This window comes from Carassius carassius, chromosome 3 (assembly GCF_963082965.1).
Source record: "Carassius carassius chromosome 3, fCarCar2.1, whole genome shotgun sequence".
Lineage (NCBI taxonomy): Eukaryota > Metazoa > Chordata > Actinopteri > Cypriniformes > Cyprinidae > Carassius > Carassius carassius.
In genome coordinates, this window is record NC_081757.1 from 29,418,493 (window position 1) to 29,439,975 (window position 21,483).

General features: G+C 36.5%; 1 protein-coding gene across 1 annotated transcript; it reads left to right on the top strand.

The window, feature by feature from the left end:
- Nucleotides 1-33: 33 nt before the first annotated feature.
- Nucleotides 34-15,135, top strand: htra3b (HtrA serine peptidase 3b). The gene is made up of 9 exons (XM_059535701.1): nucleotides 34-1,138; nucleotides 4,597-4,696; nucleotides 10,104-10,326; nucleotides 10,413-10,607; nucleotides 12,397-12,429; nucleotides 12,685-12,799; nucleotides 12,937-12,994; nucleotides 13,109-13,204; nucleotides 14,784-15,135. The coding sequence occupies exons 1-9, from the start codon at nucleotides 724-726 to the stop codon at nucleotides 14,950-14,952; spliced, it is 1,404 nt and encodes a 467-aa protein (XP_059391684.1). The 5' UTR covers nucleotides 34-723; the 3' UTR covers nucleotides 14,953-15,135.
- Nucleotides 15,136-21,483: the final 6,348 nt, after the last annotated feature.

Genomic DNA, 21,483 nt, shown 5'->3' on the forward strand with positions numbered 1-21,483 from the left:
TTCATAATGAAGGATGGCTGAAGTATGCTGTAGAATGTTCTGACAATCGTTTATGGTAAACTAAAATATACTTTAATGTCATTTCAATTGTCTATATTTTATGCCATGCATTTAAATTAGTATTTGCACATGTGTAATGATGAATTGGCAATTTAGTGAAGCTGTTTTATGAGCCGAATCAAGGCAGAAATAGCCCCAAAACACGGAATTACAACAAATGCCTTAATTAAAAAAAAAAGCTGCGTGAAGTAAAATTGATTCATTTTTTGATCCGGTTCTCTGAAACGAACTGTTCAAAAGAACCGATTCGCGGAAATGACTCGGACTTCCCATCACTAGTGAATAATATACAGCGCTTTGGGAAAAAATTCCCCGCCTCCTCTAGAAAGAAGAGAAAAGCAGACTTCACTCGAGGATGTTGAGATGCTCAGCAGATACAACAGGACCAAACATCTAGAGGCTTCATACATTGTTTCAATAAGTTGCACGTTAAATCAGTAGATCAGATCGACTTGAATAAGAAATATTCCTCTTCCAGGGGCAAACCATTTCACACTGGACTTTCAGCTGATCCTGCAGGAACGCACACATCTCATCTGAAACAAGCTTTTGCATTGGGAATCTGTTGCGTAATGGTAATCTCCAGAAGACGCTGACTATCTAAGAACTGTCTGAGAAATTGTTTTCATTTTAAACAAAACAATAATAATAATAATAATAAAAATGCAGGTCATTCTGTTGGTCTCCGTCGTTTTTATTTGCGTCAAAGCTGCTCTCGCGGACACTAAGCTGAAGTGTTCCGAGCGCTGTGATGTGAGTACGTGTCCGAGCCCGAGCTGCCCGAGCGGGTATGTGCCTGACCGCTGTAACTGCTGTCTGGTGTGCGCGCACGGAGAGGGGGAGCCGTGCGGCCGCAAGGACGATCTGCCCTGCGGGGACGGGCTGGAGTGCAAGCACCCGTCTGGAAAAAGACTGTCCAAAGGCGTGTGTCAGTGCAAGTACAGCAGTAGAGTGTGCGGCAGTGACGGGAACACGTACGGAAACATCTGCCAGCTGAAGGCCGTGAGCAGGAAAGCGCTCCAGCAGGGTCTGCCCGCGGTCACCAACCTGCACAAAGGACCCTGTGAAAGCAAGCAAGGTACGTGATTTGTGTATAGCAAGAGGAATAACTTTATATATCAAAAATGATTAATGTCTTGATTTATGCTGACATTTTAATAATTGAAAAGGTTTACAGAAATAGGCTACTATAACATTATTGTTTGTGCTATAGAATCGTAAATTAATACATGCCTGTTTTTTTGTTTTTGTTTGTTTTTTGGTCAAATATTTAAGTTGTTAATTATTCATAGTGGTGTGGCAAAGGTTATTACCAATACAGTAATAGTTGGACCTATTAATGGAATTGTGGTCACTGTGGTAAATGGGAGGGAAAGGAAGGATGGGATGTTGGTAAGGGTATGCCATTAGACTAAAATCTCTTCATTAGTTTCTAGAATGCCAAATATTCTTAAACAGGCGAGACTACCCCAAAACCTTAGCAATTTAAATATGGACGTACTATATGTTTCTAGGTCAATCCACAAAAGGTGCTGTCCCATATTAACATGTAGACTAAGACTTTTGAGTAAAACAGTGTGTGAATACCATGTAGTGTCATGACCTTGAGCACAAGGCTAGTTCTCCACTGTTAAAATATCAACCCTGTTACCACCAGGTCACCGTGGTTTTGCAACCAGCCATGTTAATTTTATACAGCCTATTATATATAATCTTTATAGATTGCACAATGCAATGTATGTATGTATTACCACTGAAATATATTCTTTGAGTTATAAAATCCTGAACATTTTAATTTTGAAAAATCCAGTTTTATAAATGATTTTTTTTAAAATTATAAATAAAACAATTGAGTGAGTTTTTTCACTCAAATTTATTTATGTAGCACTTTAGAACATTCAAATTGCTACAAAGCAGCGTCACAGTATTGAGCAAGAAAATAATTAATGATGCTTAATGATTTAATAATTAATGATGACAGTTAATGATGCCAAGTTCATCAGAAGAATTCAATCCAGTTGTAAAGCAGTTCAGTTGATTCTTTGTTGATTCAGGTAAGTTCAATAACAGTGTCAGTGTTGCAAAGTTAATTATAAAACATATTTAATTAAGGTATAATAGTAAATAGTGTCATTACTCAGGCTCCAACCAGTTCATTGTTCATTCAAATAAGTTCAATAACTGTGTCAATGTTGAAATGTTCATAAGTTATATAGGCAGATCTACAAATGACCATAGTTTATTATGCAGCTTAGTTCAGTTCAAGTTTTGTTTTCATCTAATAGTGTGTGTGCAGTTTACCTCAATTCTGGGGACAATTTTGTCCCCAAAGTATAGTTCAGTTAACACACACACACACTGTGAGTCCACTGTGCTTTATGTGCCATACTGCATTAAGAAGATAACATCCTTGAGCTCCTCTAGTGACCATCACATAGCATAACTCCACTGATAACCAAAAGAGCAATTGTAAGTGTTTGGAAGAATGGGACCATGACCTCAAACTTCACGTGCAAATGGCAGCTGCAGGGAAGTTTGGAAAATAGGGCTGCTTTGTGCTCTGCAGACCGGGCATGATTTCCTGTGGGGTTCTCAGTGGAGGTTGCACTTTTGCTCTGATTTTGGACAATACTTCATTACCAACACCCTATCCTTTATCATTTTTAAAGGAAATATCAAACTGCTTCCAGATCAGCAGTAAAAAGCTCTTTCAATGGTGACAGGAAAAGGGAGGAGGCACCTATTGGAAACGGTGCCACCTCTCTGGAGACGCGTTGTCAGTGTGAAGTGACACAGAATTGATTTAAAAGGCTATTGATGGGGTGAAATGATCAAGAGAGAAAGAGATGGGCTTTTTAGGTTAAATATTTAGGTCTGTTAAAAAATGATTCAGCAAAACCAGGTTTAAAGACGTCCGTCTGGTAGCAATCATCCACCCATTAGTTACTGTTGGCCTCTGCAATGCCACTGGCCACACTGATGTATACAGTATATGTGGTGAATAACCCGGTAGCGAAGCAAGCAGCAAAACTGTAAGCAAAAGAACCCACAGAAAAGCCCATGGCTATTTGCAGAGCAGCAAATCATTACAGCATTAAATTTCACATAAATTATAGTCTATCATTCTATACAATTTAGGCTACTAAGTCAAAAACCACAAAATAAAACCCTAACCTTCGCAATCACTGTATTAAGCAACCCATTGCCTTAGAAGCAGATGCTTGCCATCATCTTTCCACCAGATTGTGTGATCAGCTGCTCTTCTGATGTCTCGTCTCTTCACCACTCCAGACTGGAAAAAATGAACGAGAAAACTATTTAGAACATATTTTTATTGGACATTCATCTTTGGTTTATGCCTGGTCAACTTTGGGTCGAGTGGCATTTCTCAATATTGTATGTGATTGTCTAAATGAATTTGCACACATTGCCATTGGAAGTTGACTCACTTTGCAGTCATGAAATCTGAGAGGTCAAAGCTCTGTGATGCAGCTCTACTGGAATGTGCTTTTATATGGGGTGTTGCATTTGATTAATGATTAACAGTTGAATTGAACAGTGTAATTCATTGCATGCTTATTTTGGTTTCCAAAGCTTCCAAATTATAAATCTTAAATATGTTCATCCAGAAAGCCAGGAATAAAGCATTATAATATACATATTGATGATATTTGGCTTATATATTTACTTATATAAGCTTATGTATTTACACTTTACCATTCAAAAGTTTGGGGATCAGTAAGAATATTATTATATATTTTTTTTCAAATATGACAAAAAATATATGTATAATTTTACAAAAGATTTTTATTTCAAATAAATTCTTTTCTTTTAAACTCTCGACTCAAAATAGATCACAGTTAAAAAAAAAAAAAAAAAAAAAAATATATATATATATATATTTATATATATATATTTTTTTTAAATGAAGCAGCACAACTTTTAGCATAATGCACAATTGTTCAAACATTTGCACAATGTAATAACAATGTAAGAGATGACCATTAGGTATAGTACTTTAAGCGTTAAACTGTACTAAATTAGTTTTTAAAGGGTCTTGATTCTTTAATGACTTCAAATTTTAGGTTAGTAGGACAACTAGGGTGTGCACAGAAAGGAATGATGGCTGTGCCAACACGGTCGCAGGAAACAGCAGTCAAGGGAAAAACCACCCTGATGTTTGCAGAAAATAACATTTCCCCTAATTACAAGGACTTTACACACTCATCATTCTCTTTCATACACATACTGCATACCCAAGTCAAGCATGCACAAGGATAAAAGCCACCTAGTGATTTTAGACCCAATTATAGAGGAACATTTCCTGTTCGTGAAAAGACTTTCTCCAACTATCATCATTGCATACCATCTGAATCGGCAGGAAAGTAATGCACTGCATGCTTGCTAATCATGCCCTCTTGAGCCAGAAAAGACATAAATAGACAGTAGCTGCAATACAGAAGAAAACATAGAGCTGGTTTTGATCATTTTATAAATTGGAATTATTGACATGACTAATTCTTTCTGCTAGTATAGGTCCTACACATCCCAGCAGCCCAAGGTACAAATTCAACTTCATTGCTGACGTGGTGGAGAAGATCGCCCCTGCTGTGGTGCACATTGAGCTGTTCCTAAAGTAAGCCCAAACACTTGCAAACACTTTCATGGTGTGGCAGCCATCTGTATGGCGCTTTAAAACCGTGGGGAAGTGAGGGAGGTGCCTGGCAAACACAGCTGTGTGAGGGTCACTGCTGTCTGTAATTTAGCCGAACACATTTACAACTGCTTTTGCCAAGGCTAATCATTTGTGAATGATGTCAGAGAGTGTGGCATGGGGACACTGGGTAAACAAATGTTTTATATAGGTTTGCTTTGTCTTAGAAACATATACTGTATATATATATATATATATATATATATATATATATATATATATATATATATATTTATATATATATACATATGTGTGTGTGTGTGTGTGTGTGTGTCAAGTCAAGTCAAGTCAAGTCACCTTTATTTATATAGCGCTTTAAACAAAATACATTGGGTCAAAGCAACTGAACAACATTCATTAGGAAAACAGTGTGTCAATAATGCAAAATGATAGTTAAAGGCAGTTCATCATTGAATTCAGTGATGTCATCTCTGTTCAGTTAAATAGTGTCTGTGCATTTATTTGCAATCAAGTCAACAATATCGCTGTAGATGAAGTGACCCCAACTAAGCAAGCCAGAGGTGACAGCGGCAAGGAACCGAAACTCCATCGGTGACAGAATGGAAAAAAAACCTTGGGAGAAACCAGGCTCAGTTGGGGGGCCAGTTCTCCTCTGACCAGACGAAACCAGTAGTTCAATTCCAGGCTGCAGCAAAGTCAGATTGTGCAGAAGAATCATCTGTTTCCTGTGGTCTTGTCCTGGTGCTCCTCTGAGACAAGGTCTTTACAGGGGATCTGTATCTGGGGCTCTAGTTGTCCTGGTCTCCGCTGTCTTTCAGGGCAGTAGAGGTCCTTTCTAGGTGGTGATCCACCATCTGGTCTGGATACGTACTGGATCCGGGTGACTGCAGTGACCCTCTGATCTGGATACAGACTGGATCTGGTGGCTACGGTGACCTCGGAATAAAAGAGAAGCAGACAAATATTAGCGTAGATGCCATTCTTCTAATGATGTAGCAAGTACATCGGGTGTTATGGGAAGTGTTCCCGATTCCGGTTTACCTAATTAATGCAGCCTAAAAATCCTTTAACGGATTTGGATATTAAAAGCATATTAGTATGTTATGTGTAAGCCAGGTTAAAGAGATGGGTCTTTAATCTAGATTTAAACTGCAAGAGTGTGTCTGCCTCCCGAACAATGTTAGGTAGGTTATTCCAGAGTTAAGGCACCAAATAGGAAAAGGATCTGCCGCCCGCAGTTGATTTTGATATTCTAGGTATTATCAAATTGCCTGAGTTTTGAGAATGTAGCGGACGTAGAGGATTATAATGTAAAAGGAGCTCATTCAAATACTGAGGTGCTAAACCATTCAGGGCTTTATAAGTAATAAGCAATATTTTACCGGGCTAATATGGTCATACTTCCTGGTTCTAGTAAGAACTCTTGCTGCTGCATTTTGGACTAGCTGTAGTTTGTTTACTAAGCGTGAAGAACAACCACCCAATAAAGCATTACAATAATCTAACCTTGAGGTCATAAATGCATGGATTAACATTTCTGCATTTGACATTGAGCGCATAGGCCATAATTTAGATATATTTTTGAGATAGAAAAATGCAGTTTTACAAATGCTAGAAACGTGGCTTTCTAAGGAAAGATTGCGATCAAATAGCACACCTAGGTTCCTAACCGATGAAGAAGAATTGAGAGAGCAACCATCAAGTCTTAGACCGTGTTCTAGGTTATTAAAAGCAGAGTTTTTAGGTCCTATAATTAACACCTCTGTTTTTTCAGAATTTAGCAGTAAGAAATTACTCGTCATCCAGTTTATTATCGACTATGCATTCCATTAGTTTTTCAAATTGGTGTGTTTCACCAGGCCGCGAAGAAATATAGAGCTGAGTATCATCAGCATAACAGTGAAAGCTAACACCATGTTCCCTGATGAGATCTCACAAGGGTAACATATAAAGCGTGAAGAGTAGCGGCCCTAGTACTGAGCCTTGAGGTACTCCATAATGCACTTGTGATCGATATGATACATCTTCATTCACTGCTACGAACTGATGGCGGTCATATAAGTACGATTTAAACCATGCTAATGCACTTCCATTAATGCCAACAAAGTGTTCAAGTCTATGCAAAAGAATGTTGTGGTCAATTGTGTCAAACGCAGAACTAAGATCCAATAAAACTAATAGAGAGATACACCCACGATCAGATGATAAGAGCAGATCATTTGTAACTCCAAGGAGATCAGTCTCAGTACTATGTTACGGTCTAAATCCTGACTGGAAATCCTCACATATACCATTTTTCTCTAAGAAGGAATATAATTGTGAGGATACCACCTTTTCTAGTATCTCGGACAGAAAAGGGAGATTCGAGATTGGTCTATAATTAACTAGTTCTTTGGGGTCAAGTTGTGGTTTTTGGATGAGAGGCTTAATAACAGCCAGTTTGAAGGTTTTTGGGACATATCCTAATGACAATGAGGAATTTATAATAGTCAGAAGAGGATCTATGACTTCTGGAAGCACCTCTTTTAGGAGCTTAGATGGTATAGGGTCTAACATACATGTTGTTGGTTTAGATGATTTAACAAGTTTATACAATTCTTCCTCTCTTATAGTAGAGAATGAGTGGAACTGTTCCTCAGGGGGTCTTTAGTGCACTGTCTGATGCGATACTGTAGCTGACGGCTGAATGGTTGCAATTTTAGAAGTAAAGTAGTTCATAAAGTCATTACTGCTGTGGTGTTGGGAAATATCAAACCTTGTTGAGGCTTTATTTTTCGTTAATTTAGCCACTGTATTGAATAAATAACTGGGGTTATGTTTGTTTTCTTCTAAAAGAGAAGAAAAGTAATCGGATCTAGCAGTTTTTAATGCTTTTCTGTAGGATAGGTTATTTTCCTGCCAAGCAATACGAAATACCTCTAGTTTTGTTTTCCTCCAGCTGCGCTCCATTTTTCGGGCTGCTCTCTTTAGGGTGCGAGTATGCTCATTATACCATGGTGTCAAACTGTTTTCCTTAACCTTCCTTAAGCGTAAAGGAGCAACTGTATTTAAAGTGCTAGAAAAGAGAGAGTCCATAGTTTTTGTTACATCATCAAGTTGTTCTGAGGTTTTGGATATGATAAGGAATTTGGATACATCAGGAAGATAACTTAAAAAGCAGTCTTTTGTGGTAGAAGTGATGGTTCTACCATACTTGTAACAAGAAGTAGAATTTACAATTTTGGCTATATGAAGTTTGCACAAAACTAAATAATGATCTGAGATATCATCACTTGGCTGCATAATTTCAACACTATCAACATCAATTTCATGTGACAGTATTACATCTAGAGTATGATTTCGACAATGAGTAGGTCCTGAAACGTGTTGTCTAACCCCAATAGAGTTCAGAAGGTCTATAAATGCTGATCCAAATGCATCTTTTTCATTATCAACATGGATATTAAAATCACCAACTATTAAAACTTTATCTGCAGCCATAACTAATTTGGATGTAAAATCACCAAACTCTTTAATAAAGTCTGTATGGTGCCCTGGTGGCCTGTATACAGTAGCCAGTACAAACATAACAGGGGATTTATCATTAACATTTGTTTCTCTGGATAATGTTATATGAAGCACCATTACTTCAAACGAGTTATACTTAAAGCCTACCCTCTGAGAAATCCTGAAAACGTTGTTATAAATTGAAGCAACACCTCCCCCTTTGCCTTTTAGACGCGGCTCAAGTTAATAACAGTAATCTTGGGGGGTGGACTCATTTAAAATAATGTAATCATCAGGTTTTAGCCAGGTTTCTGTCAAACAGAGCACACCTATATTATGATCAGTGATCATATTATTTACAAAAAGTGTTTTCGTAGAAAGGGATCTGATATTCAATAAGCCAAGCTTTATCATTTGTTTATCCATATTGCATCTGTTTTTTATTTGTTGAACCTCAATTAAATTGTTAATCTTAGCTTGGTTTGGACGTTTTTTGTATTTTCTATTTCAGGGAACAGACACAGTCTCTATAGTGTGATATCTAGATGAAAGAGTCTCTATGTGCTGAGAATTAGCTGACCTATGTGTGTGTGTGTGTGTGTGTGGTGAATTAATGTTTTGAAATACAATAAACCCTTCTGAAAAAATGGTGCTTTGTTGCATCTAATGTGCACTGTTAGTGTATTTCAAATCTTAAAAAACATATCGACCAAACTGGTACCCATTTATATATGGTGGCCTTAACTACTACAGTATGTACTGTACTTACATAAAAAAGTACAAAACAGTTTTGCTTCTATTGAGGTGGGATAAGGGTAAGTGTAGGGACAGGTTTGGTGGTATGGGTAGAGAAATGTGTCAACAGAGTAATTATTAGTGTGATTACAGAAATCAATTACAGATGTAATTACATGCAGGTTTTTTTATATATAAGTATAATTTAAAAACATGTATGTAAGTGCATTGTATCAAATGGTTCATTTAAATGTAAGTACTGTACATAGTAGTTAAGGCCAATCAATATAAAGTGGGACCAAAAAACTGCACTTGCAAGTAATATAATATTATAATATGATTTTTTAGTTTAGAATGTTTGTCAGTACATTCAAACTAAAACATTAACCATAGTAAACTTAAATCATGTTTGAATGGAAAAAAAAATATGAAATTATATTAAAAGATGCACTACTTAACCAAGTTTTACTACTAAACTTTAAAGTACTTTTAAAAATAGTGTTCTTAGTTCAGTTAACAGCATTTCATATAAACTTAAACTATAATACATTTTTATTGATTTGCTGTGAATAATGCAGTTGAGTGTCTGAAAACTTTATATTCCATTTGCACTTGTATTATTATTATATTACAGTATATATATATATATATATATATATATATATATATATATATATATATATATATATATACCGTAATGATAAAACTTGCTAATCATCGGGAAGAAGGAGGCGGGAACCGGCGGACAATCAGATGAAACGTTAATAATTCAAATAAACACAAAACAGCGCACCAGCCCCTCACGGACGACTGATGCGCACAAAATAAAAACCAAAACACAACTACAAAGCCCAGGCCTGGTCCTCTCTCGTCCTTCACTGTCGTCGCTCCAGTTTTATATCCTTCCATCTCCTCCGTGGGCCTCGAGACCGGCGGGTCGAACAGGTGTAGCTCATCTCCAATCCCTCCACCGGCCTCGCTCCCATGTCCCTCGGCCCCGCCCTACTCGTCACATATACATATATATAGACTATGTTATTTCCAAGTAATCTTTTTGAAAGGATGTAACTTATAAGTGTAACTTATAATCAATGCAAATGTATGAAACAAAATAATGAGAGCTTTGTATTTTCGCTTTTGCCCCTAGACACCCCCTCTTTGGCCGGACGGTCCCGCTGTCAAGTGGTTCAGGTTTTGTAATGTCAGAGACCGGGCTGATCGTGACTAATGCTCATGTGGTGTCCAGCACCACATCTGTTTCGGGTCATCAGCGACTCAAAGTACAGATGCGTGGTGGGGATGTGTATGAGGCCACTATCAACGACATCGACAAGAAGTCTGACATTGCCACTATCAAAATCAATCCACAGGTAAGACATAACTCTTCTTATTGTCTTTCAAGAGCTGTTTTTATAATACAAGAGTCAAAATGTGTTAACTCTACTTCCTTTGGCAGAAAAAGTTGCCTGTTTTATTGCTGGGTCACTCGGCAGACCTGCGCCCGGGTGAGTTTGTGGTGGCTATCGGCAGCCCGTTTGCCCTGCAGAACACAGTGACGACAGGAATAGTCAGCACTGCACAGAGAGATGGAAAAGAACTGGGTCTCCGTGACTCAGACATGGACTACATCCAGACTGACGCCATCATCAACGTAAGACACTGAATAACCAGAACAACACATGTTATGAGTCTTACTGCTGTTGCATAAGAAATCCAGACAACCTCTGAAATTCATTTCTGAAATCATATTGCATTCAAGAAGTAGTGTGTATGTGTTGAACGACACTATAAAAAAATTAAATTTTGAAGAAAAATCCCTTTACAACAACCAAAAAAAAAAATCTAAAACTTATATTTTATTAATAGTTATGCTGCTTCCTGTCGGATTATCAGAATTTATTATCATAAATAATTATTGAATTACTAGAGTTTCCATATTTGCTGCCATTATTATTTATAGTTTTCATTTGCAATTCTGTAGCAAAAACTTCTTTTTTATTTTATTCTTTTTATTCTAATTTATTTGATAAACAGGATCCAAACCAAATATCCTAATATTTATGATGAAATCTTGTCAATGCAAGATTGACAGAAATATTAGCTAGTTAATGTGTTAAAATAGTCCATCAAAGTTAAAGCTACGTTTACACGAAAAAGATTTAGTCAAAAATGGAAAAGTTTTTCCCTTGCGTTTTTAAAAATGTTCATGTATACACGACAACTTTTTTAAAACAATTAGCATTTTCACATATTTGCGAAAATGGCCAAAAACACTATTAGGTATGCTAGGCCAGTAGTTGGCGCTGTCACCTTGTTAGTGAACAGTACCTGTAGTGAAGTGACGATTATATGTTGGTTGTAATATTGGTGAAGTTAATCCACACTTTGCTCAAGAAGTGTTAGCAAAGTCTTGAGCAGCAACAACAGTATAATGTATTCCGCCATTGTTGTGTATGTTTGTTCGCGTTTGCCTTTAAAATATACTGCGCATGTCTACATACCTATCACGTACTACGCATGCGCATAACGTCACCGTTTTCAAAGATTCCCGTTTTGGGTGTTTACAAGGAAACGACAAAGGTGGAGTTTTCAAAAACTTGCACTTTGAAACCCATTTTCAAAAATATGTGTTTTCAGTCCCCAAAACGCTATTGTCATGTAAACGAACAGGCAAAACACAGAAAAAGTTTCCAGTTAACTTTGTAGTGTAAACGGCCCCTAAGACTGTTTGAGGAAACTAGATAAGTTATAAGTTATAAGACTATGTGTCTAAAATAGCCAGTAAATAGCTTCTGTTGTGCTGACTAAATAATTACTTTGGTGAAACTGTATTAATAGTCATCCATCATCTTTATGGCGCACACACATTAGTATAGGTTACCTCCTTCTTCACTCCCTGTGAGTCCCTGTTATCATGAGGTTACTCCTTACCAATTCAACAACTCTTTCCAAACCTTCAAGCTTCGTATCCTGGAGCTTTGCAGCACCACCTTTGCACATTAGTTAGCTCAAGGGGAAGGATACTTTATAAAATTTGTACAAACCCATGTGTTGTTGTCCCTGCATGATGAGCTAGTCCTTGACAAAAAAAAGGCACCTTATCATCCCCATATTGTGTTGAATTTATGTTTTTGTTCAGTACTTATGGTAAGTCTAATCCCATTAATATAGGGTTTGTTAAACTGTTTTGAGTGTTGATAATTAACATTAATTATTAATTCCCTTGCATTTCTGACAAATTGTTCCTGTTAAGTTTTAGAGTGGAAGCTGTTTATTTGAAGTCTCAGATTTTTACTTCATTTTAAGTTTTGGGTTTATATTTTTGTTCAGTGTTTCAACATTTATGTTCAGTAGTTTTGGCATGAATCTAATCCCAGATCATGTATTTGTAAAATAATTTGAGAACCAACAGTTAACATGATTTCTTTCTCTTTTCTTAGTATGGGAACTCAGGTGGACCACTCGTTAATTTGGTAATTATTTCATACTGTGATGTTTCAGTTTTCTGACAGTAGACTTACAAGAACAATTCACCAAATGTCTTTACAAATCTGGATGCTTTTTAAAAAATATCCACTCTTTTCTATATGATTTGAATATTACATTTCTGCTTTTCAAAAAATACACCTTTTGTAAGAAGGAAAGACAGGTTTGGAATGACACATTGAATCAATACAACGACAAACATACTGATACTGAATTTTTCTTCTTGTTTTGTCTTCTATAAGGACGGGGAGGTGATAGGAATCAACACCCTGAAGGTAGCTGCAGGAATCTCCTTTGCCATTCCTTCAGACAGGATTACGCGCTTCTTAAATGATTCATTGGGAAAGCAGAACAAAGGTAAATGGTGCAACTTTTGTACAAGGGAATTTGTAGGGAGGTCAGAGGATGAATCATCTAATATTAAACATATGTTTTTATTTTTGGAGTCATCCTTGCAGGATTAAATGTGTTAACACATTTGCATATTGTTTCAGAGCCAAGGTCAGTGAAGAAGCGTTTCATTGGAATCCGAATGCTCACCATCACAGAAGCGTGAGTGTCCTTCACTAAAGACACTAATACACAACACATGTAAATGAACAGCGCAGTGCTGTTTAGTCACCGTGTGTGTGTGTGTATGTGAGGCATTCTGTCTGTCTCCTTCAGACTCGTGGAAGAGCTGAGGCAGCAGAATCCTGATTTCCCTGATGTCAGCAGCGGGATCTATGTCCATGAGGTGGTTTCTCACTCCCCTGCTCAGAAGTAAGCATCAGCAAAACCAGATGCTCTTTGGTCTTTCTGTTGTGGTTGGGTTTCAGAACTTCAAGCCAAGTGGTTTATCTCTGTCTGAGCTGAGTGGATGACAACATAATGAAGATCACAATTTACTATGAAATGCAACATTTGTATAATACAGGTTTATGTAATAAATATGTTTAGAACAAGGCGATATGACACAAAATAAAATATGGGTGTTTTTTTTCAAATTGTTTAATTGATTCATTAATTTAATTGATTTATTAACATTTATTAACATTATTAATAATGAAACTACAACATGATTCAAATAACATTCTCATTGTTAAATAATATAAAACAAGAAAATAGCAAATTGTAAATAAAAAAAATCTAAATGTAGAGATGGTTTTCGGAGTCCCCAACAACAGGTTGGTATGCATGCAAGGTCAAAAAACACTTTCATTGTCTTATAATATGAATTTATTTTACCTATTTGCTCAAGGACTCCCAAACAATTTGTTTAAACCCCTCCTTTGCGTGACGCTAGTCTGCTGTGATTGGTTCATCTCATTTTCATTACATCATGCCTGTAATGCTTGATAAAGCAGTGTTTGTGAGCGCAGTGCTGCTTTGTGTACAGCGTTACCAGTGAAACCGCTATTTTTACCGCTCCAAAAGCAGCACCTAGTGGCAAAGAGTGAATTTGCATTTTCATTCAGACCAGCAGGAAAAGACCAACAAATGGGCGGGCAATATGCTAATGCGGAGCCTGGATAATCAGGTGCATTGTCATTGGCAGTCAGATGAGTTTTTTTTACTTTAGCTGTTATCGTTGGTGTATTGTCAACATGTATAATTCTAGCATTTTATGCACAACTCAGATTCCTTGTTTTTTTTTTTTTATGAATTGTTGCAAAACATTACATTCAAATTAAATAATAAAATGAAAAAAAGCCCAACCCCAGAGAAGTAATAACATATGTCAAAGTAGAGGTTTTCTTACTACATATTCTGCAATGAAGACTTAAATAGTCTTTAAAATCCAAACTTATAAGATCTTCATTCTTCTTCTGAACACAAATCAAGATGATGAAATTTTTGATGAAATCCGAAAGCTTTCTGACCCTGCGTAGACAGCAATGCAACTACCACATTTAAGGCACACAAAGGAAGTAAGGACATTGGTAAAATAGTCCATGTGACATCAGTGGTTCAATCATAATTTTATAAAGCTACGAGAATACTTTTTTGCGTCCCATGCCAGAACGCTGAATTCTGCGTCAGTAGCACCACACGCATGTGCTGAACACTGACACAGAAGAGAAGAAAATATTAAATAAAGTCGTTATTTTTCTTTTCTTTACCCACAAAAAGAATTCTCATAGCTTAGCTCGAAGCGGAGCCTGTAAGATAAAAATCAGGAAAAATTTAGCTCATATAAATGTTTTATATACAAATGTATTTATTTTGCTCCTCTCTGTGTCCATGTCCTGGTCACCTGTCAGGATTTATTTTACAATTAGCTCTATATTTTGTCCCTTACAAATTGTGTGAAGTACACAAATGATGATTGTAGTGTATAATTTCTACAAATGTGTTTCAGAGGGGGCATCAGAGATGGTGACATCATCGTTAAGTTAAACGGAGAGCCTCTGATGAGCACCAGCGACCTGAAGGAAGCGCTCAACCAAGACACGACTCTGCTGCTGGAGGTGCGCAGGGGCAACGACGACCTGCTCTTCAACATTGAGCCTGACGTCATCATGCAGTGATGTCATCACCTGTTCGAAATGTGAACCTTCGAACTTTCACTGAAGACATCGGTTTTATCATATCAGTCATGCACAGTCATGGCCGAAGTGATGTCTAACAGTGCAACATTCTACAAAACAAGGACCTCTTTTACAAGCTGAGAGGAATCTAGCCTTGAGCTTTTGCAATCTTGGTCAAGTCTGCCTAAGAGATTTTATATGAAAGGCATTTCATAACAGCACACTCTCTTTGAAGCAGGTTTGAAGCGGAGAATGATTCTGTTCATTGCAAATATGAAAACTTGCAATATTGGAGAGTGGGGACAGTGGCAACATGGCTCATTTCTTCAATCAGGAGTGAGCTACAGTGATGATATTCAAACTGCACATGCTCAGTCAGCCCCTCATCTTTTCTGGATGAAATCAGGCACATGTATATAATCCTCGTGCATTTTGCTGATGGACTGATGTGGCTTTATTGTATTAAAACTCTGGGTTTCTAATGCAAACAGTCTATGAGAAACTAAAGCAAATACAAAAAGTATTGTAGCCGTCCCCACTCTCCCCTACTGTATTTTATAGAAGACAAAACTGGTGATATTTTATAGCCAATCTGCAATGAGTCCACAATGATGTGTTAAACTGGGACAATCTTTTTAAGATTTTTAACTTCATTGTGGCACCAGTGGCAAGAATCAATTGCTGTGCAAGGTTTTTTTTTTATATATAAATTTGATATAATATGTGCAGAATGACTGAATGACTCATGATGAATGACATTTTTATTGTCATTTTGTCCAAACAAATGTTGTGTGCTCTTTATCTGCAGATATCAGAGTGAGACGTCTTCTGTTCATGTAATCTATTTATCAGTCTGTATATGCTCATGTTCCTATTCGTCTTAAATGTCTACAGTATATTATATGTTTTGATTACAATGTCTTCAAATATGCTCATATAATTTTCGGTTCTCTTCAGCTGGATTTATAATTGTTGGACCTATGAAATAAAACATTCTCAGAAAAGAATCACTTGTCAGACTGGTGGATGATAAATGTTGAATTTAACAGAGCAGTCAGCTGAAAATTTTAAATAAAATTTTAAATAAGAGACTAAATCGTATAATTTGAGTTGGATTATGAAAAAAATAAATAAGCCAAGTTAACTGAGTTGTCAGGTCTAATGATTCATGATTAGTCAGCGTTTGGGTTGGAAATTTACAGATCCCATATACCATCACATCTTTCCAGTACACAGAGCTTTTTCTCTAGTCCTCACTGTCTGGACAGGACCTGTGGATGACAAAATCTAGACATGACACACGGCTACGATTTTACAGCTTTATCTTATTGACTGAAGTAGACCTGTCTCTATGAAAAACACCATCTAGATCTTCATTCCCAGAAAATCGTATGGTGCCATTATCTTTAAATCCTTAATATACTTTAATAAGATATATAAGGTGCATCCAACTTTGTGTATGTAGATATATGCACTATTCCATGCTATTTTGTAGTAGTGTGTCCAAACTGAAAATTACAACAGAAAAGGCACCTTCAATACTCAGATGATGCACTTATTTAACCAAAAAATGTGTAATGTTGGACACTATGTAATCAACTGCCACCACGTTTTGTATGATGCGGAGGGCATCAGTGATAACAAAATAACTTCAGTTCACTTAAATTCATGCACCAGAATACACAGTACATAATTTGGGACACACTGCATTCAGAGTACACATTTACATTAAATCAGTTTTTGCTTTCCTTGGGAATCGAATCCATTACCTTGGTGTTGGTGGCACCATGCTCTAATATTAGTGGAAACTTTACCAACTGACTTTGCTAAAGAGATTTTGAAGATACAAAGAGTGATGATTCAAACTGTGCAATAATTCCTCATATAAAAGCCAGAAGCACATTTGTATTAATCTTATATCTTGAAAAATTTTTGAATAATTTGACTTGGCATAGGTGGAAGATGGCTGCCACCCCTGTCCACTGTAATTATTCAAGAATAACCTGCAATTTGTGTTTTCTGAGATGAGGGGCTTCAGAAAACGGTTCTATAAATGAAAAATGAGTCATGTGGCAGATGTGCAGTCTGTCTGAAAAGCTGCTTGCAGAACATCCTGCATTTTTTCCACAATGTCCCATTCAATTTAAATGGGTCATGACAAGAGAAATCTAATTTTCCTTCATCTTTCAACATATGAGATGTCTTTGTTCCATTAAAATATTCTGCATGTTTTATAGCCTAAAACGTTCCCCTTAGCTTTTAGGTAACTATACAAAAATGGCTCATTTGGATGCTGTGGGATCTGTGACATCACACTGGCAAATACATTTGGAAAAGGCTGCTACACTATCAGTTCCACCACAACAAATACCTACTGTAAGACCAACGTACTAAGCCTACTCTTAATGATGCTACAATCTCCACCTTAACTTCTGGTTTAAAACTGCTGGTCTGGAACTGCTGTGACATTTGACCCTGAAGCTCTGTAGTTGGTTTATTTTGTCACACCGCATCAAAAGCAAACAGACCCTTATTATGATCATACACTGGCTACAGTAGGCTATCTAATTTATTCCATGCACTAGAGCTACTCCTGACAACAGGACAAATGGGAGAGCAGTGTTGGGGAGTAACTAGTTACATGTAACGGCGTTACGTAATTTAATTACAAAATAAATGTAACAGTAATCAGTTACAGTTACTAAGAAAAAATGAGTAATTAAATTACAGTTACTTATGAAAATTGTAACGATTACAAAGAGGATTACATTTGAATATTTACACACATCCACATACAGCTTATTTCTTTCCCAAATTGCACTAAGACATATGACCCATAATCTCCAAGACGCGGAAAACACATTCGTAGAATCCAGTCATAAAAATGGAATTCAGCCTATAACGCGGACGCAATATGCCACATTTTGGACGAATAAATCAAAAGTAGGTCAGTACACTTGAATCAAAACCCGATATGGACTGATGTCTGTGAATATTAATCCGCAAAAAGACTGAATATGAATCCTGCACGTTCTGCGTGTCTGTGGAAATCAGGCGCTGACTGGACATCGGGAGAACCGGGACTATTCCCGGTGGCCTGGCAGACGATTTGGCCTTCTACTTTAATATTGTTATTGTATAATTGCAGGCCGAATATACTAAAGCGATTATTTCCGAATCCGCCATTCGATAATTAAATCTCTAATAAATCATTAATCGGTTAGTCGTGACTGGCAATGGTTGGGCTCGCGCGCTCTCTGCGCCTCCGCCGAACGGTTTGGATCAGACTCCGAGTAATCAATGAGAGAGAGAGAGACCGGAGTGAACTGTGTAAGCGCACAGCTGGAGCAGAGAAGCGACACTTCTGTTCAGGGTTTCAGGTGCAGGTCAGTTTTATCTGTAAATATGCTAATGTAGTTTTGTCTTTGTTTACTTAGTCAAGCAGCAGCAACAGCACATTGCTCACACTCACTCAAAATACTGTATAAACGACGTCATTATTATCTATTGTAATGTTACAGTAGTAAGTTAGCAGACAAATCATCATATTTTATCATAGGTTTAGGGGGAGCTAGTGGACACAAACACACAACCCTTAGGAAAATTAATATAGCCTATGGTATGGCACTAACCGTGGTTTAACTATGGAATTTGTAGTAAAATAAATACAAGTGGTAATTCATTTGCCAAAAAAACAAAATTGCACTTACAAAACATGGTAAAAGTCAAATAAAAATCTTCAGTATTAAAGTCATGAGAGAGATGGATGGATAATGGAAGTGAAGGTGCAGTTCAGGAGAGAACTCTTAATTACGTTGCAAGTCCCCCAACCTAAGGATTCACATTTTTTCATGTCAGGTCCAAAAAAATAATAATAGGGTTGTCCATGTTTCAGAATGGGTTGTGGGTGTATGAGTGGGAGATTTCCCAGCCTATTTTTTTCCCAGTCCGCCCCTCATGGAAATTAATCTCTAGAACAGTCACTTCATGAGCATTTTTTACTTATTTTGAGATCTATCATCATATCATATACAAAGAGACAGCAGTGTTTCAAAAAGACACCAATGTTTCAGGAGTTTAGTACACAAAATAGGACACATGCTTATTAGATAACCGTATTTGAGTTGATGTATATGCTTTTATTTTTTTATTAACTATTTTTCCCCAAACCATTGTTAGATGCAGTTAGATGCCTGTAGTTATGCAAAGATTTGGTTTAAAAACAGTATCTATAAACTATTTCTTTTGATTTTAAATCTGCTTTGAACTTCAGATCAATCTCTAAGTAAAAGGCAGTACTAAAGTCTGATTTTGTGGCGGATGTGTTCAAATGTGATCATCTTAATTTAGGTGATGAAGGATGGTGAAAGTCTGACAGTATTGAGCACTACTGTAAGGTTAAACCTGCATGGTGTAAAATGGTTGAAGATGATTAACAGTTGCAAATTAACATTCATTAGAAATTTATAAAAGTAATCAAAATGTACTCAAAAGTAATTAGTTACATTACTTTATTAAAGTAATTAAAAAAGTTACACTACTATTACATTTTAAATAGGGTAACTTGTAATCTGTAACCTATTACATTTCCAAAGTAACCTTCCCAACACTGTGGGAGAGTAAACACACATTAATTTTGCTGAGTATATCTTAAGCAGCATCTTTTTTAATCTGCACAAAGAACAAAGGTATTAAAATAATAATAAAAAAAGATATCAATTTACACAGGTTTAAAACATGCTAATTTAATTTACCCTTAAATTGGACTATAAAAACATGCAGTATATAACATTTGAAGTAATTTGAAGTAACTGTGCTGGAGTACAACATATAAGCCAAACCACATGTGACCATGGAGGAAATCAGAATTGAGTTGAGATAAATAAAACCACTGGGTCTGTTTAGATGTAGCATATTAGCATGCTGTTGTTTGAAGTGCTAGGCCAACACACCCAAGTGGTTCAACTCAGAGTGGATCTTGCTGTCTACAAGCTGGGTAAATAAAGATTTGGCATAAAAAATAACCTAAACAAAGATGTGTTACATTGGGTGTGTTCTGTAATAATAATAATCATATATGCAGCTAATCGCTAATTACAGTTCCTTAAATGCAGCCATTGGTTTCACACAAAAATCACTTCTAAACGTTGGTTTGAGACGAGTTGTTTTTTTTTCTGAATATAAGGAAGAATCACCTTTTAACCACTACAAAGTACTGCAGTAGTACCAAAGTATGAGAAAGTAATGCTATGTTGATATGTACCATATTACTGTTTATATTCATATCACATGATATTTATATAAGGTACTTCAAAAGATATCACGGTATTTACTATTAAATGTCATGGTAAAATCTAAATACTTAAAATACTATCTGGTTATACAATTTTAAACATATTTCGTACAAACACACTCATCAATGTTTGACAGTATTGCACATTTCAGATGGTTTCATTCAAGTTCTTAAGCTGTGAAGTCTGTTACAATTTCCTGCTTTGGTCTCTAAACCTGACCAGATCAATAAAAACAAACCATTGGAGTGTCCCAAAGAAGTCACAAGCTGTTAGATTTGCATGTGTGTGTAAGAATGTTAATTCAATGAGACACGCTCTTGCAGAAACACAAACACAGACTTGACACTGAAGTGCACACTGTTGTCCCGGGTCATCAGCAGAGACCTCACGTCAGTGTGTGGAATGCAGACACACTTTCCCTCAGAAAATCACATGTAGAGGGGTTCAAAGAATGGCACAAAGGAAGAGCAATAGAACAACAAGTGCAGAAAAAGAGAGGGGCGACTGAAATATATTTATTCCTGTGTTCAAAATAACAGCATTCATTTAAAACAGATTTCTTTTGATCATTTCTATGCATCCTTGTTGAATAAATGTATTTCTGTCAAGGCAACTCTCAGAGGGATTGGCATGGTAATGTACATGACAGTGTTAATGTATTTGGTCTTGGTGGAAATCAAATGACAATGACACCTGCACGGCACTGCCATCTTTAAATGGATAAGATCATCTCTAAATCAGCCATCTCAGTTATTAACTGAGTTTCCATAGTTTAATGCAGTATAATCTGATGTTCAAGATGCCTGTCCCATGCTTTAACACGGGATAATATATCACATAACATACAACTGCACTGCATTCAAAATAAAAGCATTTAAAAATATTTATTGTGATAAGAAGTGAAGATTTATTATAATTACATATCAAATATCATGTATTAAACATACATTCAAGCGTTTGTGCTCAAAATCATTCACCATTCCATAATCAAACTAACATTATGTAAAATAACCAATCATCCATGTGCACTCCCAAGTAGATCTATATGAAAGCAGTTATCAATGTGCATTATTTTTACAATCAGTTAGCATCTGAACACTGTTATTGTTAAGGGTTTTATCAGTCAAACCAAACAAATGAGTTTATCATGGCACAATGAATTAGGAAGAGCTATAATAAGAGCCCTTGTTATTGTTTACAGTACATCACAAATCTTCCTTTATTCTGATATTATAGC

Bases quoted from the DNA above. Each gene is read 5' to 3' on its own strand.
- htra3b (XM_059535701.1), top strand. From the start codon at position 724: ATGCAGGTCATTCTGTTGGTCTCCGTCGTTTTTATTTGCGTCAAAGCT. The intron at 10,608-12,396 runs GTAAGACACTGA...CTCTTTTCTTAG, and splicing joins AGACTGACGCCATCATCAAC to TATGGGAACTCAGGTGGACC. The intron at 12,800-12,936 runs GTAAATGGTGCA...ATATTGTTTCAG, and splicing joins ATTGGGAAAGCAGAACAAAG to AGCCAAGGTCAGTGAAGAAG.